At 36.5% G+C, this 16777-nt stretch overlaps 4 protein-coding genes across 7 annotated transcripts; 2 read left to right on the top strand and 2 right to left on the bottom strand.

Moving 5' to 3' along the window:
• Positions 1-1692: 1692 nt before the first annotated feature.
• On the top strand, positions 1693-6618 carry LOC111789824 (putative membrane protein At3g27390). 2 transcript variants are annotated; one of them, XM_087122667.1, is made up of 11 exons: positions 1693-1707; positions 1784-2230; positions 3825-3933; positions 4061-4256; positions 4345-4481; positions 4674-4962; positions 5146-5252; positions 5337-5463; positions 5579-5774; positions 5858-6101; positions 6213-6618. In XM_087122667.1, exons 2-11 carry the CDS (start codon positions 2137-2139, stop codon positions 6466-6468), a joined length of 1755 nt encoding a protein of 584 aa, XP_086978793.1. In that variant the 5' UTR covers positions 1693-1707; positions 1784-2136; the 3' UTR covers positions 6469-6618. The 2 variants fall into 2 exon arrangements, with proteins under 2 accessions (XP_086978793.1, XP_023526295.2); XM_023670527.2 differs by lacking the exon at positions 1693-1707 and adding an exon at positions 3234-3601 and having other exon boundaries at positions 1746-2230.
• Positions 6619-6773: 155 nt separating this feature from the next.
• LOC147793066 (protein NOI4-like) lies at positions 6774-8775 on the bottom strand. Of its 3 annotated transcripts, none has more exons than XM_087122668.1 (3): positions 8589-8775; positions 7636-7821; positions 6774-7127 (listed from the first exon to the last, which is right to left on the bottom strand). In XM_087122668.1, exons 1-3 carry the CDS (start codon positions 8595-8597, stop codon positions 7104-7106), a joined length of 219 nt encoding a protein of 72 aa, XP_086978794.1. In that variant the 5' UTR covers positions 8598-8775; the 3' UTR covers positions 6774-7103. The 3 variants fall into 3 exon arrangements, with proteins under 3 accessions (XP_086978794.1, XP_086978795.1, XP_086978796.1); XM_087122669.1 differs by having other exon boundaries at positions 7636-7818; positions 8589-8773; XM_087122670.1 differs by lacking the exon at positions 8589-8775 and adding an exon at positions 8366-8500.
• An 871-nt stretch (positions 8776-9646) lies between these two features.
• Positions 9647-11938, top strand: LOC111790698 (succinate dehydrogenase [ubiquinone] iron-sulfur subunit 2, mitochondrial). Its single transcript, XM_023671718.2, has 2 exons — positions 9647-10425; positions 11584-11938. Exons 1-2 carry the CDS (start codon positions 9764-9766, stop codon positions 11753-11755), a joined length of 834 nt encoding a protein of 277 aa, XP_023527486.2. The 5' UTR covers positions 9647-9763; the 3' UTR covers positions 11756-11938.
• A 1883-nt stretch (positions 11939-13821) lies between these two features.
• On the bottom strand, positions 13822-16173 carry LOC111790697 (ATP12 protein-like protein). The gene is made up of 4 exons (XM_023671716.2): positions 15581-16173; positions 15304-15478; positions 14282-14559; positions 13822-14146 (listed from the first exon to the last, which is right to left on the bottom strand). Exons 1-4 carry the CDS (start codon positions 16022-16024, stop codon positions 14039-14041), a joined length of 1005 nt encoding a protein of 334 aa, XP_023527484.2. The 5' UTR covers positions 16025-16173; the 3' UTR covers positions 13822-14038.
• Positions 16174-16777: the final 604 nt, after the last annotated feature.

Raw genomic sequence — 16777 nt, 5'->3', positions numbered from 1 at the left:
TAATGTTCTTGGTTCGACTCGGTTTTAAGCTAAAACTGATGTTGTTGGTTTGACTCAATTTTAAGCTAAAACTGATGTTCGTGGTTCGGCTCAATTTTAAGCTACGAAGTATATATATGTTTTTAGGGTTTAAACTCCTAATGTCAATGTTATTTAGTGTTAGTAAAATAGTTAGTAAAAATTATTTTTATTTTTAGTTATTTATTTATTTTAATGGAATAAGAAAAGTAAATATAAACCCTAAGAAAAGTATAAAATCCAACATTGACGTGTCATTCTTTGATTGGGTTTTCAGCTTCATGTGCAGTTATTAAATATAGATTCTTCATTGGAAAACCTAACCTTTTAAGAAAAGAATAAGAATCTTAACTCATCTCCCTTCTCTTCTTATTCCTTTTAGATTTAAAAAAATATATTTTTAATAATTTTAAAAAAATCTCATTTTATCTCAACTTTTAAATATATTCTATTCAAATAATAACTATTTTAGCCTCGTATTTTTTAAAGTCTCTACTTTGACCCGAACTTTCCAAAAAAATTACTATTCGGGTCATTGCTATTATTGTGTCAACCAATATACATATAATAATAAGAGCGTAGGACTTGTTTGTAAATATATATATTTTTTAATATCACGATATGTGGTGGGACATCGTCAATATTTTAGCCCGCTGAACTATGCTTAAATTTGGTATAAAAAATAAATTGGAACTCCGAGTAATGGAGTTTATAATATATCTTTCAATTTTTAAATTAAAAAAAAATTAAAATATAAGCTATACTTTTTATTATTTATAATTGTAATATCTTTGGCTCGTTACGTAATGTCGTCAGCCTCACAATGTTGATGTCACATAAGTAAAAGAGGGGAACGAAACATTTTTTATAAGTGTTTTAAAACTGTGAGGCAGACAACAATAATTAAAAAGTGGGCCCACAAATATATTTGAAAGTTTTTTTTTTTAACATATTAAATAATATAATAATTTTATAAAACTATTTATACTCCATTTTCTTTAAGAAAAGCTTATCCTTTGAATATTATTAATTAAATAAATTTGTTTTGTTTTAGTCTATTTTTTAAAATATTTAATTGGGCAGTCCTTTAGACCAAATATATTTATAAATTACAAATAATAATAATAATAATAATAATAACACTTAATTTAATGTTATTTTTATATTAAAGAGTAAATTATTATAAATTTGAAATTACAAAAATTAAGTTGTTACACTCGACGAAAGGAATATATGTTACTAGTACGAGAATATGGTTCGGGTCCCACACGAACAAGTTGCCGAAGTGACAAGACAAGGAACGAGAATCACTTGTAAGAAGGAAACTCGCATGGATATGATACTTTTAACTGTCATGCTCGAATGCTTAAGTAAGTATCAAAATCGAGGTGGTCTCGAGCAATTAGACTCGAGTTGTGTATCGACATACGAAATGAATTTACCTATTTATAAAGCTTTACGTAACACGACAGTGAAGATTTTCTCATACATAATGATTTTTTTTAATAATTATGTATAGAGTTTTACGTCGTTTTTTAGCCTGACGTATAATGTGAACCTTTGTAGATCAAATAGGTAAAAAGACGATAGGTTGTGACCTCCACACGCAGACGAACAAGGTAACGACTCTCGAGTGACGTCCATCTGGCCACGACACGACGATGGAGGAACGTTTTCCGTCCTTTGGAGGTTGTATATTCTAATATAAATTTTGAAAGTAAACTACAAATTAATACTTAATTTAAATATTCAATCATTTCCTTAGCAAGCAATGCAAGAACAAGTACAACGACTCGACGTAGCTTCGTTGCAAATTCGATCAAGAGTAAAGAGTTGGCTCAGCGATTCGGTGTTCATTGTTCTTCACTCAAGCGCCCCATTTAAACGGTTCTTTAACTGCTTCTCCTGTTTCAAATCCATTCCAAAAACCCCCCACATTCTTTTTGTTAATTTCAAACGTCTTCGCGTAAAGGATTTCACTCGGTTCAAACGACCAAATCCGTTATTGTTTTGGGAACTGAATCTACAGGGTTTGTGCTTCGATTGAGGTTGATTGATTTCGGGGATGATCTTGCTTTGATTTCATTGAGATCTTCGAGGGATTGTTTGAGGGCGCCAATGGAACCTCCGAGGGGGTTCTTGCCTTGGCTATGGAGTTTTATTCGCTTCATTCCCTTTTTTGTTGGTCTGTTGCTTCTGGGCACCATTAAAGGTATGCTTCGATTTCTTGGCTGGGAAATTATGCTGTTTGTTTGTTCTTACCTAGCCTATCTTTTCGGGTCGGATTCCATTTATTGTTGATTAGCTTACTCTAAATAATATTGACTTATCATGGAACAACAAGTGCTTCAAGAAATTTTGTTACTATATTAATTAGTAAGTCCAGTTTAGTTTGTCAAATTGAGTTATTCTGTTTTTTGTTTTATTCCGGTGGCTATTGTTTCTGTCCTCATTTACCAATACTCAAGTGTCAACGGAACCCCTCTTGTTTAAATATCTTCTCATTTCCATATTGGGGTATAATATAGAAGTGGTTTAAGATAAACTGTGAGAAAAACCATGGACGTTCTCCAAATTTGAGAATCTGAAGGAAGCCATGGTCACTATACGGTTTGTAAGGGATGGGGGTAGCACATGTTAGGCCCATGCCCACCACTAGCGGATATTGTTCTCTTTGGGCTTTACCTTTCGTGCTTCCCTTCAAAGTTTTATAAAGAGCTCTACTAAGGAGAGGTTTCCACACCCTTACAAGAAAGGCTTCGTTCCCCCTCAACCGACGTGAGATCTCACAATCCACCCTCCTTGGAGCCAGCCTCTTTGATGGTACGTTGGCTGATGTCTGTCTCTGATACCATTTGTAACGGCCCAAGCCCACCACTAGTAGATATTGTCCTCTTTGGGCTTTACCTTTCGGGCTTCCCCTCAAAGTTTTATAAAGCGCTCTACTGGGGAGAGGTTTTCACACCCTTATAAGAAAGGTTTCGTTCCCCCTCCAACTGATGTGGGATCTCACAATCCACCCCCTTGAGGCCCAGCCTCTTCGTTGGTATGCTGGCCAATGTCTGTCTCTGATACTATTTGTAACTGTCCAAGCCCACCACTAGCAGATATTGTCCTATTTGGGCTTTCACTTCCAGGGGCTTTCCTTCAATGTTTTTAAAACATGTTTACTAGCGAGAGGTTTCCACACCCTTATTTGTTCTCCTCTCCAACAGATATGAGATCTCACATTAACTAAAGAAGACAAGGACCCTTCTGTTGGTAGGGAGAGTTTTCAAGAGAGCATAACCTGGAGGAAGGGGAGGCAAGTAGAAAACACAAAGAAAGAGGGACCAACCGAAAACAGTCTGCAGACCGCTTAGTTTTCGAAAAACTGAAAGAACTTGGATGAATGGATGGGTCTACGTGAGAATACAATCCAAAGGAAGTTTGTTGGGTTTGGTATAGCACTGCGAAGAATATGGCAGGATACTCGAATCAACAAGTGAAGAAGGAATGCTGTTGCTGAAAACACTATTGAGTACTTACTACGGAGAAAGGAATGGTGGATTGGAGGAATATACCATTGGAGATTTGTACAAAAGTAACCTGCTTTCCCCTTGTTAATATTACCGGGTTTCACGATTTTCTATCTTGATATGATATATGTGGTCTGGATAATGAATCATTAGCATATCAAGTAACTACAGTGATGCTAATTTCTGAATTGTATGTTTAAGTTTGATTGACTGTTATACTGACCGAATGGAACGTATGAACCTTGTTGGTTTCGAAATTAATGTATATTAACCAGACTATTATTTCAGGTATCATTCTGTGCCCTCTGATATGTCTCCTAATGGTTGCTGGAATCTCTGGTATCATATTAGGCCTTTGGCCAATGCACTTTGTCTGGTCGTATTACAGCATTCTGAGGTGTGCCATTGGGAAGTCGTCTTGCCAAGTCATTTTTTTTCTATCTGCTTTGTATTTTTGTCACTCCCATTCTCTTCCATCCTTTACCCCCATAATTGATCTGACATTCTTTACCCTGAATTAACAGTGCCAAACAACTAGGACCTGTTTTAAAATTTGTTCTCTGCTTTGGAGCGCTACCCGTTCCCTTGATTTTGTGGCCAGTGGTTGGTATAGCTGCAAGTTTCATTGGTGGAGCGGCGTATGGATTTTTTTCGCCTATACTTGCTACATTCGATGCTGTTGGAGAATCAAAGAACAACCAATTTTTTCATTGCTTCTATGTATGGCTATGATTAGGTTCTGCCTAGTTCTTTATTATCAGCCTTTGTTCTTTGTATGAAGAGAGACTTGTGTTTTTTGGGTCTTCAGGATGGAACTTGGGACACAATTAAAGGATGCTTCACAGTTATTCGAGATTTTGGGGACTTTTGCTCCTATTCCTATATATCATTTATGCAGGACCTGCGACAAAGAATACCTCCAAACGGCAAACACTATGAGATCAAGTTTGTTCTTTTTTCTTTTTTGTCACTATATCTGGTTATTGTATCATTTGAGTCATCTAGAATGATTTTTACCAGAACGCAATGATCTATGTAACAAAAACATATTAATTAACATCAAATAATGCTTATAGAAAACATTGAACAATGAAAGCTTAGATAACCATTATTTTTTTTCCTGTTAATGTTATGCAGGTTGATCTATCTCCCTGGAGCTTTAATTGCTGGGATTCTCGGTATCGCTGTCGATGCATTCATGATCTCGCTTATAGCCATATGCAAAAGTCCTATTATGCTTTTCAAAGGGTGGAATCGCTTGTTTCATGACCTTATAGGGCGAGAAGGTCCCTTTTTAGAAACAATATGTGTTCCATTTGCTGGTCTTATTATCCTACTTTGGCCATTAGCTGTTGTGGGTTCAGTTTTGGGCTCAATCGCCTCCAGTCTCTTCTTGGGTGCCTATGCAGGGATTGTTACATATCAGGTTAAATTATTGAATGCAAGTTTCATAGGATTTGATGAATCCCTCGTCTTTTAGTTTTTATCAGAACTAATAAACGGACTCAATTCAATGAAATTCATTGTTTGCATTATAGAATACGTGATGTATGCTTTATGTCTATACATCACCAGATTATATCAATCTTTTGGGGCTTATGTTTTGCAGGAGGCTTCTTTTTTATTGGGGCTGCGATACATTGTTACATCCTTGTCGATTTATGATGAATACAGCAACGATATTCTTGACATGCGAGAGGGATCGTGCTTTCCCAGGTTTTCGAACGCTTAATTAAGTAGGCTATCCTGTCTCCCCCCATTCTAGTCTTTCTGATACTATAATGATTTATTATAATGAAGGCTAAATTATCAAAGAAAGGAGGGCCAATCATCAATGGCTGGTTCGCGTACATCCTCCTCAAGCTCCGATCCACCTGCACGCATGAATTCTCTCAACAAACCTATGATTGATTGGAAGTCATTTGATGTACTTTTGCTCATTTTAGACCACATAAACCTTACAAGTATTCTTTTGCGATATTTCTCTGAATGGATGTGTAAAGCTCTGATACTGTGTGGGTTTATGTTTATCATCTCTGTAGCTGGTTGATGGGTTGTTTAAGGAATGTCAACGCCATGGAGAAACTATGGTTTGTGAAGGAATAATAACGTCAAATGATATTGAAGATGCACAGTCAGGCAACGGAAGCAAAGTTATTAGCATTGGCTTACCAGCTTTTTGCATTCTTGAAACATTATTACGCTCTGCAAAAGCAAATACATCTGGACTTCTGTTAAGTGAGCATCTAATTTATTCCTCCATTAGATATGAATCATGATGATTTCTTTGTCACTCTCTTGGTTCTTTCAAATGAATGCAGGTGACAACGTTACAGAAATTTCTAGCACAAACAGGCCCAAGGATGCCTTCTTTGATTGGTTTTTTAACCCACTTTTGATAATCAAAGAACAAATTAGAGCAGAAAAACTTTGCGAGTCAGAAGAGGAATACTTACATAGATTAGTTCTGTTGAGTGATGATCCTAAGAGGCTGAAAAGTTTAACCACTGTAATGCCTCCAGAATCCGAGCGAAGACAAGCTGAACTCGAAGCACTAGCTCGAAGGTAGGAATTCAAATTTCAATAAAGATACAGTGATCCTTTATATGTTGTTAATGTATTCCTTAACTCAGTTTAGTCTAACCCTTCTTTCCTCTTCCTCGTGACTATTTGAAGGCTTCGAGGAATCACTAAATCCATCTCAAGGTATCCAACTTTCAGGCGCCGTTTCGATAATCTTGTAAAGAAGTTATCTGAAGAACTTTCGAAGAAAAATGGTTCTTTCCAGTCAACCAAGGGAAGTAGGTCGTTATCAAGGTCAAGAAGTGCATTTGGCAGATTGTTCAGTCAAAAATCTTCAAGCGACAAAACAAGCTACAGAGGGTCTGAGAGAGAATCTCATCCAGACGAAACAGATATCGAAATTGTTTAGGGAGGGTAGATCGGAAGTAGGGTCGAAGTTCTGTAATTCTTTAGTTCTTTTCCAAGTGTTATATCGATGGCGATAAACGTGTACTTCTAGTATATATGTATAGGTTATATGATTTTTCAAGTGCTATAATAATTCTTCATTTCAACTGAACCTAATTCATTTTCCAGTACAGGTCACACATTTCCAGGTTTTTCCTAGAGCAACCGGGAAATCTGGCGTGGGACATGATGGATAAGGCATCTCTACCTCTCTCTATAAAAGGTCGTTAATTTAAACTCTGCCTCTCCTCTCTAGTATTCTGAGGAAAATAGGAAGCCCTGATTTGGTTCTTTTTATCATTTAAAAACCAAGTGTGTTAGTTCATGACATTGAGAAGAAGAAACTGAAAGAAAGCAAAATGTTTCTATTAGAGCGAAACTTACAGGGAGCTATAAACCACCGCTTAACTTCTATATGCATGCCATGAAAATTTGTGTGTTCTATATTTGCATATATAGTAAGAGGTACAGAGAGAGAGAGAGAGGAAATAAACCATCACATCCCTGCTTGGTTCTGCATCTCACTCATGAAACTTTTCTTTAGCCTTCTTTCACCATGTCTGTTCTCACCACCACCACCACCACTCCCTAGCAGTTTCAGAGACAGCAAAACCATTTTTTCTGCATCCAAGCACAAAAATTTGTAGTAAATACTAACCAGATAGCAAGAACATGAAGCCATAGCCGAGTAAGTTCGTGATATGTATGTGTATATATTTTTTGAGTTCATCTGGAGGAATGAATTGAGACTTCTGATCTTTTTGTTGGTGATATAACATGTTAATCAATTGTATTATTACTTATATATTCTTTGAGTTCATCTGGAGGTATATGTAATCTTTTGGTCGGTGACTTTTGATCTTTTGAGTTCATCTGGAGGTATGAATTCGGACTTTTGATCTTTTGGTCAGTGATATAACATGGTAATCAATTGCATTATTACTTATATTTTTTTGAGTTCATCTGGAGGTATATATAATCTTTTGGTCGGGTGCCTTTTGATCTTTCGAGTTCATCTAGAAGTATATGTATATATTTTTTGAGTTCATCTAGAGGTATGAATTGAGACTTTTGATCTTTTAGTCGGTGATATAACATATTAATCGAATTAGTAAATGACATTACTTACCATGGGAGAATATTGATAATTCTCTTCTGGTCTGGATGCATTGTTTTTTGCTGCTGTGTTCCCCGGAGCCTCATTTGACTTCTTCTCGTCTCTAGCTTTGCTAAATATTACTGTAAAGCCTTCGGCTGAGGCCGGGTTGTTGACATCCCACTCGCCGAACTTCGGCAAGGGGCGACCTCTATCCTGCTATAGACATCATTAGAAACATACATATATCAGAATTCAGATCTTCATTGATAAACTATATTTGTGAAGTCTCGTGTTTGTCAGTTCTTTAAATGCGCTTCTCTGTTGTATAGAATGTTCCATTTTTATGTGTAGATACGTGAGATCCCACCTCAGTTAGAGAGGGGAATAAAACATTCTTACGAGGACGTGGAAACCTCTCCCTAGCAACGCCGTTCTAAAAACTTTGAGGAAAAATCTGAAAGGAAAAGTTTAAAGAGGACAATATCTACTAGGAGCGAGTTTGGGCTATTTCAAGATAATCCAGCGATGCATTTCTATTTAAGCAATGAAATCTTTCTGCTGTTGGGGGAATCAAACAATGCAGGCATGGCAGGGAGAAACAAAGGGAAGGTAATTCATGATTATATATTGAATGTTTTACCACAAAAAAATGATACAAAACATCATAGGTAAGATCATAGATTTATATCTGAAAGTTTCAATGGTCGTCTCATTGCTCGCTCGCTCGATACGAGCAAATGACATAGATTTGTACATTTACCATGTCTTACAATACAATGGCTACATGTTTTTCATTCATTACAGGTAAAAGTTGCAGAATCTCTATACAGAGAGAGCAAATGTTCGAATTGGTTCGATCAACTCGATCAATGACCGAACAAGGATGTGAAGATGCATACAGAAAAGAGGAATAGATGAAAGAAGGAGAAGGAGAAGGAGAAGGAGAAGGAGAAGAGGAAGAGGAAGAGGAAGAGGAATCTTACCGAAGCCATTAAAATACATTAACAAAGCTTTGTGCACAGCAAATGAAACTGAGAGAAAAGAGAGAAGGAAAGAGGGAAGAGGGAAGGAAAGAGGGAGAATGGAGAGTTGGAAGCTAAAATGGGAATAACAGAAACCGAGTATTTTGGAAAAAAAACTCCATTTTAAGGCCGTTTCTTCAGTTTCTTACATCACTTCCACATTTCTATCTTTCTTCATTACTTACATCTCTTAACTTACTTTTTTAACCCTCTATTATCATTCTATTATTCTTACTTTGAGTTAATCCATATTTCGACCTCTCCTTACTACCCTATTTCCTAAAGCCAAAAGCTCAAACATACGTCGCTTGGCCGTAGGCGACGCAAGAACGAATAAGCTTAACTCACTTGTTGCTGAGAAGTGAGTGTCGTACAATCGCAAGTCCACTGCCATCAAAGTGCGATTGTGAGACCTCTTAAACGGCAATATATGTGAGATCCTGAAAACAGGGCTTGAAGGGAAAATCTAGCAGTGGGCTTGAAGGGAAAATCTAGCAGTGGGCTTGGGTCGTTAGAATATATGTCTGTTATTATGCATTTTTTCTAAATAAAAAAATACATACATTTATATTCTCGATTAAAAGGTGAGAGATTCAAAAAAGTTATTATTGAAATTTTTAAAAATTTTAAAAATGAAAAAAAAAATGTAGTAATTTATATAATTTAACAAAAAAACAATAAAAATAAGTGACGTGTTGATGTGAAACTAACTAACATGCAGTTTATGGAAGACACACGCCCACGCTCCCGAATAATAATTAGGCGCTAAAAATGACTGTTCGAAGATTGGTCCACGCTGTCACTCTTTTTGACGGCTCACATTCATCCACGTCATCACTACGCCACCTAACCTCTCATAATTATCCATTTAAATCAAAAATAAGTTTTTCCCTAATGAAAAATACATAATATTATTTTTAAATATTCGACCAATAAAAAAAAATTAGTATTTATTATTATTATTTTTTTCTTTTGTAGTTTATATATATATATATATATATATTTAACCAAAATTTTATTTGAACAGGCCGACCATATCGCCAAGGTTCGAGCATCTCTCTGTTCTTTTCCTTCTTCTGATATTTTTTTTTTTTTTTTTTTTTCACCTCTCTGATCTCTGTTTCTTCGAGACAACAATGGCGAGCGGAATCCTGAGGAGGGCAATAGCTAGGGTTTCTGCAACTCCACCTTCAAGATTCGTTCGAGTTCGAGCACATGCTTCGGCTGCCGAAGCGCAGCAAGTCGAGCAGAAAGCGGCCGCCTCAACGAACCTAAAGACATTCGCAATCTACCGATGGAACCCTGATAGTCCTTCAAAACCAGAGCTTCAGGAGTACAAGATCGATCTCAAAGAGTGCGGCCCCATGGTGCTAGATGCGCTTATCAAAATCAAGAACGAAGTCGACCCGACTCTGACCTTTCGCCGTTCGTGCCGAGAGGGGATCTGCGGCTCCTGTGCGATGAATATCGATGGATGTAATGGATTGGCTTGCTTGACCAAGATTCCGTCCGGAGCTTCCTCGACGATTACGCCGCTGCCTCATATGTTCGTGATCAAGGATCTGGTGGTGGACATGACCAATTTCTATAACCAGTATAAGAGTATTGAGCCGTGGTTGAAGAGGAAGAGCGAGCCGCCTGTGCCTGGGAAGGAGATACTTCAGAGTAAGAAAGATAGGGCTAAGTTGGATGGAATGTATGAGTGTATATTGTGTGCTTGCTGTAGTACATCGTGCCCCAGCTATTGGTGGAACCCGGAGTCCTACCTCGGACCAGCCGCTTTGCTCCATGCCAATAGGTAATTCGTTCACTTTGGTTCTTTGTTTTGGTTATTCCATGCCTCTCTTTGTGTTAGAAATTAATAGAAAACAGGGACTGTTTAGAGGAATGAAGAAGCTACATGTGAAGGCTGTAGAATTCCATGATATAGTTAGGTTACGTCTTCTTAGTGCTTAGAAAGTGATCTCCTTCTCCTGCTTGGGAATTTGGCCCTTGCATGCATGGTAGAACTTGTATGATTTGATTGATTGCTTATTTTTATAGAGAATCGAGTAACTTAATTCGGTATTTATTATCTATGATTAACAAAGTTTTGATATGCCTTGGTAGACTTGATCTGAAACTCATTTGTTTGCTCTAGTTTCTTGGTGAGTTTCAACCTTAATCCTTACTGATGTTGCATAAAAGAGTTTTTTATCCACAAAAATTTCGCCAAGAATATTAGTCTTCATTGGTGACGGCTGGAAGCCAAATTGGACAAATGCTTCCTGCAACTGTCAAGAGCTTAACCTTTTATAAATGATTAGTTAGGATAATTTTATTCAACATTTTACTGGCACCCTACATGATGGAGAAAGATGTACTTTGAATGGAAGCAATAACTATGGTTACCAATGTAAATGAAAAAGGCGAAAGGGTAATGAGTTCAAGTCATGATAATCACGTACTTAGGATTCGTATACCATGAGTTTGATAACGGAACATAGTAAGGAAGGTGTAGCATTTGTCTCATGCAAAAGAGTTTGGTACAAGTTTACCCCAACAACTTAAAAAATGAAATTAGAAGATCCAAAACTTGGAAGCAATGAACAGTGATGAAGTTTTACATCTATCTAAAGCATCTTTGTATTCAACCCTGTATTCGTATATAATTCATGGCTTCATAGGTTCTTTTTTTCTATTCTTTTTTTTTTTTTTTTCCTTCTTAAAGAATGCTTCATAAGTTCATGTTGTATATCTTTTGTAATTGCATGATTTATTTGTTCCTATCGTTCACCTCACAACTTCCTATCTATCACCATGACTTTGCAAGAAGATTGACACATATGACTTCGATTAAATCGACTTCAAAAGCATTCTTAATTGTCTTATTGGCTGTTTTCTTTTGATGGTTTTTACTGAAGACACATGTTTTCAGTTACAAAAGGGTCCCCTCTAATCCCCTTTGTGCATGCAGGTGGATAAGCGATAGCCGTGATGAATATACCAAAGAAAGACTTGAGGCAATAAATGATGAATTCAAGCTCTATCGTTGTCATACTATTCTGAACTGTGCCCGCGCATGTCCCAAGGGTTTGAACCCTGGAAAACAGATTCAAAATATCAAACAACTTCAGCTTGTGGGTTGAGCCTAAGTTTCTAGGTACAATGAAGCACAATAATGTTCTTTTCATTCAGTTCGGATATATTTTGAGGAGATGAACTCTGTGATTTTGATATAATAACTTGTGGATCACTTACTTTCCACCCATTCTGTACTTATCATTTGGGTTTGCAAATAAATGTTGATAGAAACCTTGTTTTCTTCTTGAGTTGCTGTATCAAGATCTTCCTTTATTCATCATATTTGACTAAACATGGCTTGTCTGAAAATCAAATATATATGTTGGTGTTATTTTGTAATAGTAATACAGGGGAGAAAGGTTCTACTGGAAGAACACGTACCCAGGTTTCGCATACTTTTCCCGTTTCTTTCGATGACCTTATGTGTCGAGAATGTGTTCTGAATCTAACTTGGGCAGGTTTTCGAAGTAATTGTCAGAAAAACGATAAACAAACAAGAACAGGAAGAAGGTAAACAAACCATATTGAAGAGGAGCATGCAGTTTTCTTGTGAGGTATAGAATACTAACCTCATGTGGTTCTTATGACACTTTTAATCTCTGTTGAAACTAAACAAATGATTGTAAATACAGTGTAGAACTGAAAAGTATTATCACAGCATATGTGGGATGATAATTACAATATTCATTAATGTGGCGTATAGTTAAACCAGGCCATGGAACCTATATAATGTTGTGGCTTCTGCTGCTGGTTCTTCACCAACTGAGCAGCTAATCTTTTACCAAACTCGTAAGGCAATTCTTATTGGTTATTACAACACTATGAAGTCGTCTTTATCATCAATGCTTCCCTTTCCCTTTCTAGTTTTGGTGATCTTTATGTTGATGGAAGTCAGTTCCAGAGTTCATGCAGGGACTCGCCTATTGTTCCTTGTAAACAGACGAGACTCTGAATCATCTCAGTATGTTACGGTATCAGGTATGCAACCATGAGTGTCGATACTCGACATCGACGAGTACTCGATGTCGACGTTCCGTATTTTTATGAATTGACTTTTTATATGTGAAGGGATGTGATTAAGTTTCCATTATGTTTTCTGAACTTTTGTTTCAGTCTATAAGCCTCTTAATATGTCTACCTGATGAACTTTTTTAAGATGATTAATTTAGAATCTCATTTGCATTAATTTGTCAAATATTAATTTTTAATTTTTTTTAATTATTTATATTTTAAACCCACTTTGATAACTTTAATTTCTATTTGGTTTAATATACTTTTAAACTTCAACACAAATAGTTGGCTATTTGGAATAATTTTATTAAAATTCATAGATGTAAATGAATATTTTTAAATTCGAGGAACCAAAATAAAACAAAGGAATGATATTAAACATTTATCTCAGCTCTATGACAAAGGGATATCTTCAAAATTTGAAAACAAAAATAGAATGATCAATAAAATGTCGAGAGACATTAGAAAGGTTTAAAGCTACATCCGATGTCCTAACCAATAATCAATAAGATGTCGAAAGACATTAAAAAGGTTCAAAGTTACATCCGATGTCCTAACCAATAATCAATAAGATGTGGAAAGACATTAGAAAGATTCAAAGCTACATCCGATGTCCTAACCAAACTTGTAATTTAAGCGACATATAAACAAGTATCAAATTTTTACATGAACGTATGATTTCCTAACAAAATATCAATGGCTATCAACATTTTTCATAAATTTGAGATTTTCACATAATATCAACAAAACTCTTGATAATAACTGTGATTTTTCTGTCAATGATCAAAATAGATAGTGAATTAATAAAAGGAGAACATAGACTTGTCAGGAATTGAGACGGCCAAATCTTGAATAAACAATTATGAAATCTTAACCAGAGAGTAGCTTTCTAATATCAGAAAATGTCTAATGTAGGGTGCAATAACGACTGTGACACTGCCTGCTGTAACTGTGATATCAATAAACAACCACCTCTCTGCGTGCAATGCTGCCAAGAGCCTTGACAATGCCAATGCCTACTAAACATGCTCAGCTACTACTACTACTTCACTCCTTTTATGCATTATTTTGTATGTGATCTCGATTTATTCCCGCAAACCTAAGCTAAGATTGAAGTCGTGACATCTAAATACTTGGTTCTTTCTTGGCCAGAGGGAAGTGTTTACAGAAACAATCTCTTCCTTATTTTCTTAACTGCTCACAGCTACAATATGTCTTATAAACAGTCTTGGAGTATAATTTAGAAAGGCCCTTTGGATCTACAACAAAAAAAAAAACCAAAAAAAGGCACATCCTAGCTGATAGGGTAGGATAAGAAAGTAATCAGATTAATGGATTCAAAACCTCCTTGAAAGAGCAAGAAATACTGCAGCAGATGAGATCTGAACCCGTAGATCAGCAATATCGACATCGTGACCACCTTCGACCAGACCCCATTTATCCACCTGCAAATGTTCGAGCAGGTTCTTTTTGGTTCAGAATATGTTATGACATTTGCTTCTTAATGTGACATTATCCTAGACTCTTGCAACTCGGAATAAGTATATGTATGATAAAGAATGAGGGAAAAGAAGTTAAACCTGTAGATCTTCTTCGAGTCTAATCAACTCGATTGCTTCTTCGATCTGCAACTTTCCACGAAAAATTGCAATAGCAATTACTAAAGAGTGTGCAGCTGATGCAATGGCATCAATTGATGCCAATTCACAGTCATCTGTTTTCCTCAGAAGATCTTCAACAGCCTTTATAAGACCATCCTCCTGTTTCCCACCAAAAAAGCTGGAATATACAATAGGCTTAAAGCCAAATTCTAAGCGCACCCAGTCGAGTAAAGGATCGATTTTCTCCACTTGTCGTTCTACAAGGAAAATGTAACACCAATTATGTACTGAAACCTTATTCAACCTTATTCAACCTTTATGAATATTCAGTCCTAGATAATAATCTCTTTCATCAAACAAATTGGTCAATCTTCAATTCTAGTTCTTTATGTTTTTGAATTGCAAAAAAGTAGCTCAAGCAATTGTCAAGAAAGTATCATCAACTTCCAACAGGAGATGCAAAGAGATACAGGATATATATCTTACTATTCCATGTTTACATGCAATATTTTAGCTATGTTGCAACATGCATGGTCTGGCATTCAAAATTTATGGATCTAGACATGACCTCTTACCAATAATAATAATAAGAAGAAAGTGATTTATCACATAATTCAGGATCTAGATCTTATTGCAGCTAAAGCCAAAAATTTTGGAAGTTTCAACTAAAGAAACCCGGGGATCACTCATATCAGGATGCAGATGTTTTTGCAGCTATAACAAAAAATTGTGGTTGATCCCTCAATCAGGATATTGATGTTATTGCAGCTATAACCATAAATGTCGCGAAAATCTACCAAAGGAAAAGTGGTTGATTTAGTGATATCAGGAGTTATGAACTTAAACTAACCAAATCCAAATGAGAAAACCTAAAAGACCACTCAATCTATAGATCATATTCTGTTGATCAGCCGTTTGACGAACTAGTGAATGGAAATTCAAGTAAATCTCGTGCTCAATGCATCTAGTAAAGTTTGGACTCATAGGATTACTTGACATACCATAAACTCCACTTGTTAGAACATTGTCATCCGGAGCACGACAGAAAACCAGATCCTGATTGAATTTCTGCACTAAATGTTCGATAATCTTGGGCCTGGTAAGAGGCACTCTTTCCAATGCGGTACAGGCAAGTTTCATTAGAGGCATCGAGAAAGGTCTAATCCCATCGGTTTCCTACATCGATCAAATCTTCATTTCAATCCAGACAAACGAAATTTCAATAACCTTCCAAAAAGGATGAGGATAACTTCAGGAGCAAAAGATGAGAGAAATCACCTGATATTCCCACTCAGCCGCAACTGCCTTGGCAAGGCCAAGAGTCGGTAGCTTCAGCGGCCTCTTCGAAGGAGTCTTCAGCGTCCGGTAATCAAGCATCACCGTCCATCCATTCCGATCATCTGCCTCTCTCGTAGTCACTTGCTTGTAAAACCGCTTGCCTACGACAGAACCAGTCATGAACGAGGTCGGCATCGTCACCGAAGAACTGGAATAGGATGAAGAATCAGCTCCGGATTTCATGTTTGGAGCCTTGACGAATATAGGATCTTCTCTAGTACTGTCCTCGGAGAATGTGAAGGAGGCGGCGTCGGCTTGAGATTGTTCGGCGGCGGTGGCGACACTGGTAGTAAGCGTACGCCAGCGAAACGAATGAGATGGAATCAGCGTGGGATTGGCGATTCTGATTGATTTCGCCATCTTTGCAAGAATTGAGCTCGCCATTGTCTTGCTTCTTCCCCCGTTTCTGTGTTCTGGACGATCTGTACTAGGGTTTTAGAAATTGAGGAAGAAGAGAATTGCGATAGACGGACCGGATCGGTTTAACCGACTCGGCCTCGACTCAGACTCGGACGGTCGGTTTTCAAAATGGTCGGCAGAATTTTATAGATTAAAAAAAAATTAAATTAAATACTACTTTAGTTTCTTATTAATTTAATAAGAATTTGAGAGTATATTAATTTTATTTAAGTAATTTTGAAATTTATTTCCAATTAAATAAAAATAATAGTTTTATTTTAAGATTTCAAATGATACCATTGTTATTTTTAAAATTTAATGGTTTAATTGGATTATTATTTAGTATATAATCTGGGTTTTATTATTAAAATAAATTCTACAAAATATCCGATCATCATATCAAATACGTACACATTTTTAAAAAATGTGATAAAATTTTTAAATCTAGTTACTAATTCGAGTCAGATATATACTTTGAATCAGAATGTCGTTGATAATAGGTACTCATAAGCTTCGATTGTGTGACGTTAATATCAGTGGTTGACTAGTCAATTGACCGGTCGTAGATTTGACTTAGGATTTGGGTTGAATATGTTCGACATGTCGGCCTCTAGAATTGTAGATCACTTGCTCGACAATGAGGATGACGATTTATATACGGAGAATCTCGAGGGAATTCAAGTTCAATCATGTGGTAGCGATGATGAAATGGGCTTCTGCCACGTGGACATTATGCTG

Source organism: Cucurbita pepo, chromosome 3, assembly GCF_057944985.1.
Source record: "Cucurbita pepo subsp. pepo isolate OVF chromosome 3, ASM5794498v1, whole genome shotgun sequence".
NCBI lineage: Eukaryota > Viridiplantae > Streptophyta > Magnoliopsida > Cucurbitales > Cucurbitaceae > Cucurbita > Cucurbita pepo.
The sequence above is the reverse complement of the archived record's forward strand: the minus strand, read 5'-3'. Positions and strand labels throughout refer to the sequence as shown.

Excerpts from the sequence above, each read along its gene's own strand:
- LOC147793066 (XM_087122668.1), bottom strand. Across the intron at positions 7,128-7,635 it reads ATTATCAATATTCTCCCATG|AAAAAATGGTTTTGCTGTCT; the intron begins GTAAGTAATGTC and ends GCTTGGATGCAG.
- LOC111790697 (XM_023671716.2), bottom strand. The coding sequence starts at position 16,024 with ATGGCGAGCTCAATTCTTGCAAAGATGGCGAAATCAATCAGAATCGCC. Across the intron at positions 15,479-15,580 it reads CGGCTGAGTGGGAATATCAG|GAAACCGATGGGATTAGACC; the intron begins GTGATTTCTCTC and ends TGATCGATGTAG. Across the intron at positions 14,147-14,281 it reads GACTCGAAGAAGATCTACAG|GTGGATAAATGGGGTCTGGT; the intron begins GTTTAACTTCTT and ends GAACATTTGCAG.
- LOC111790698 (XM_023671718.2), top strand. The coding sequence starts at position 9,764 with ATGGCGAGCGGAATCCTGAGGAGGGCAATAGCTAGGGTTTCTGCAACT. Across the intron at positions 10,426-11,583 it reads GCTTTGCTCCATGCCAATAG|GTGGATAAGCGATAGCCGTG; the intron begins GTAATTCGTTCA and ends TTGTGCATGCAG.
- LOC111789824 (XM_087122667.1), top strand. The coding sequence starts at position 2,137 with ATGGAACCTCCGAGGGGGTTCTTGCCTTGGCTATGGAGTTTTATTCGC. Across the intron at positions 2,231-3,824 it reads GCTTCTGGGCACCATTAAAG|GTATCATTCTGTGCCCTCTG; the intron begins GTATGCTTCGAT and ends CTATTATTTCAG. Across the intron at positions 5,775-5,857 it reads TACATCTGGACTTCTGTTAA|GTGACAACGTTACAGAAATT; the intron begins GTGAGCATCTAA and ends AAATGAATGCAG.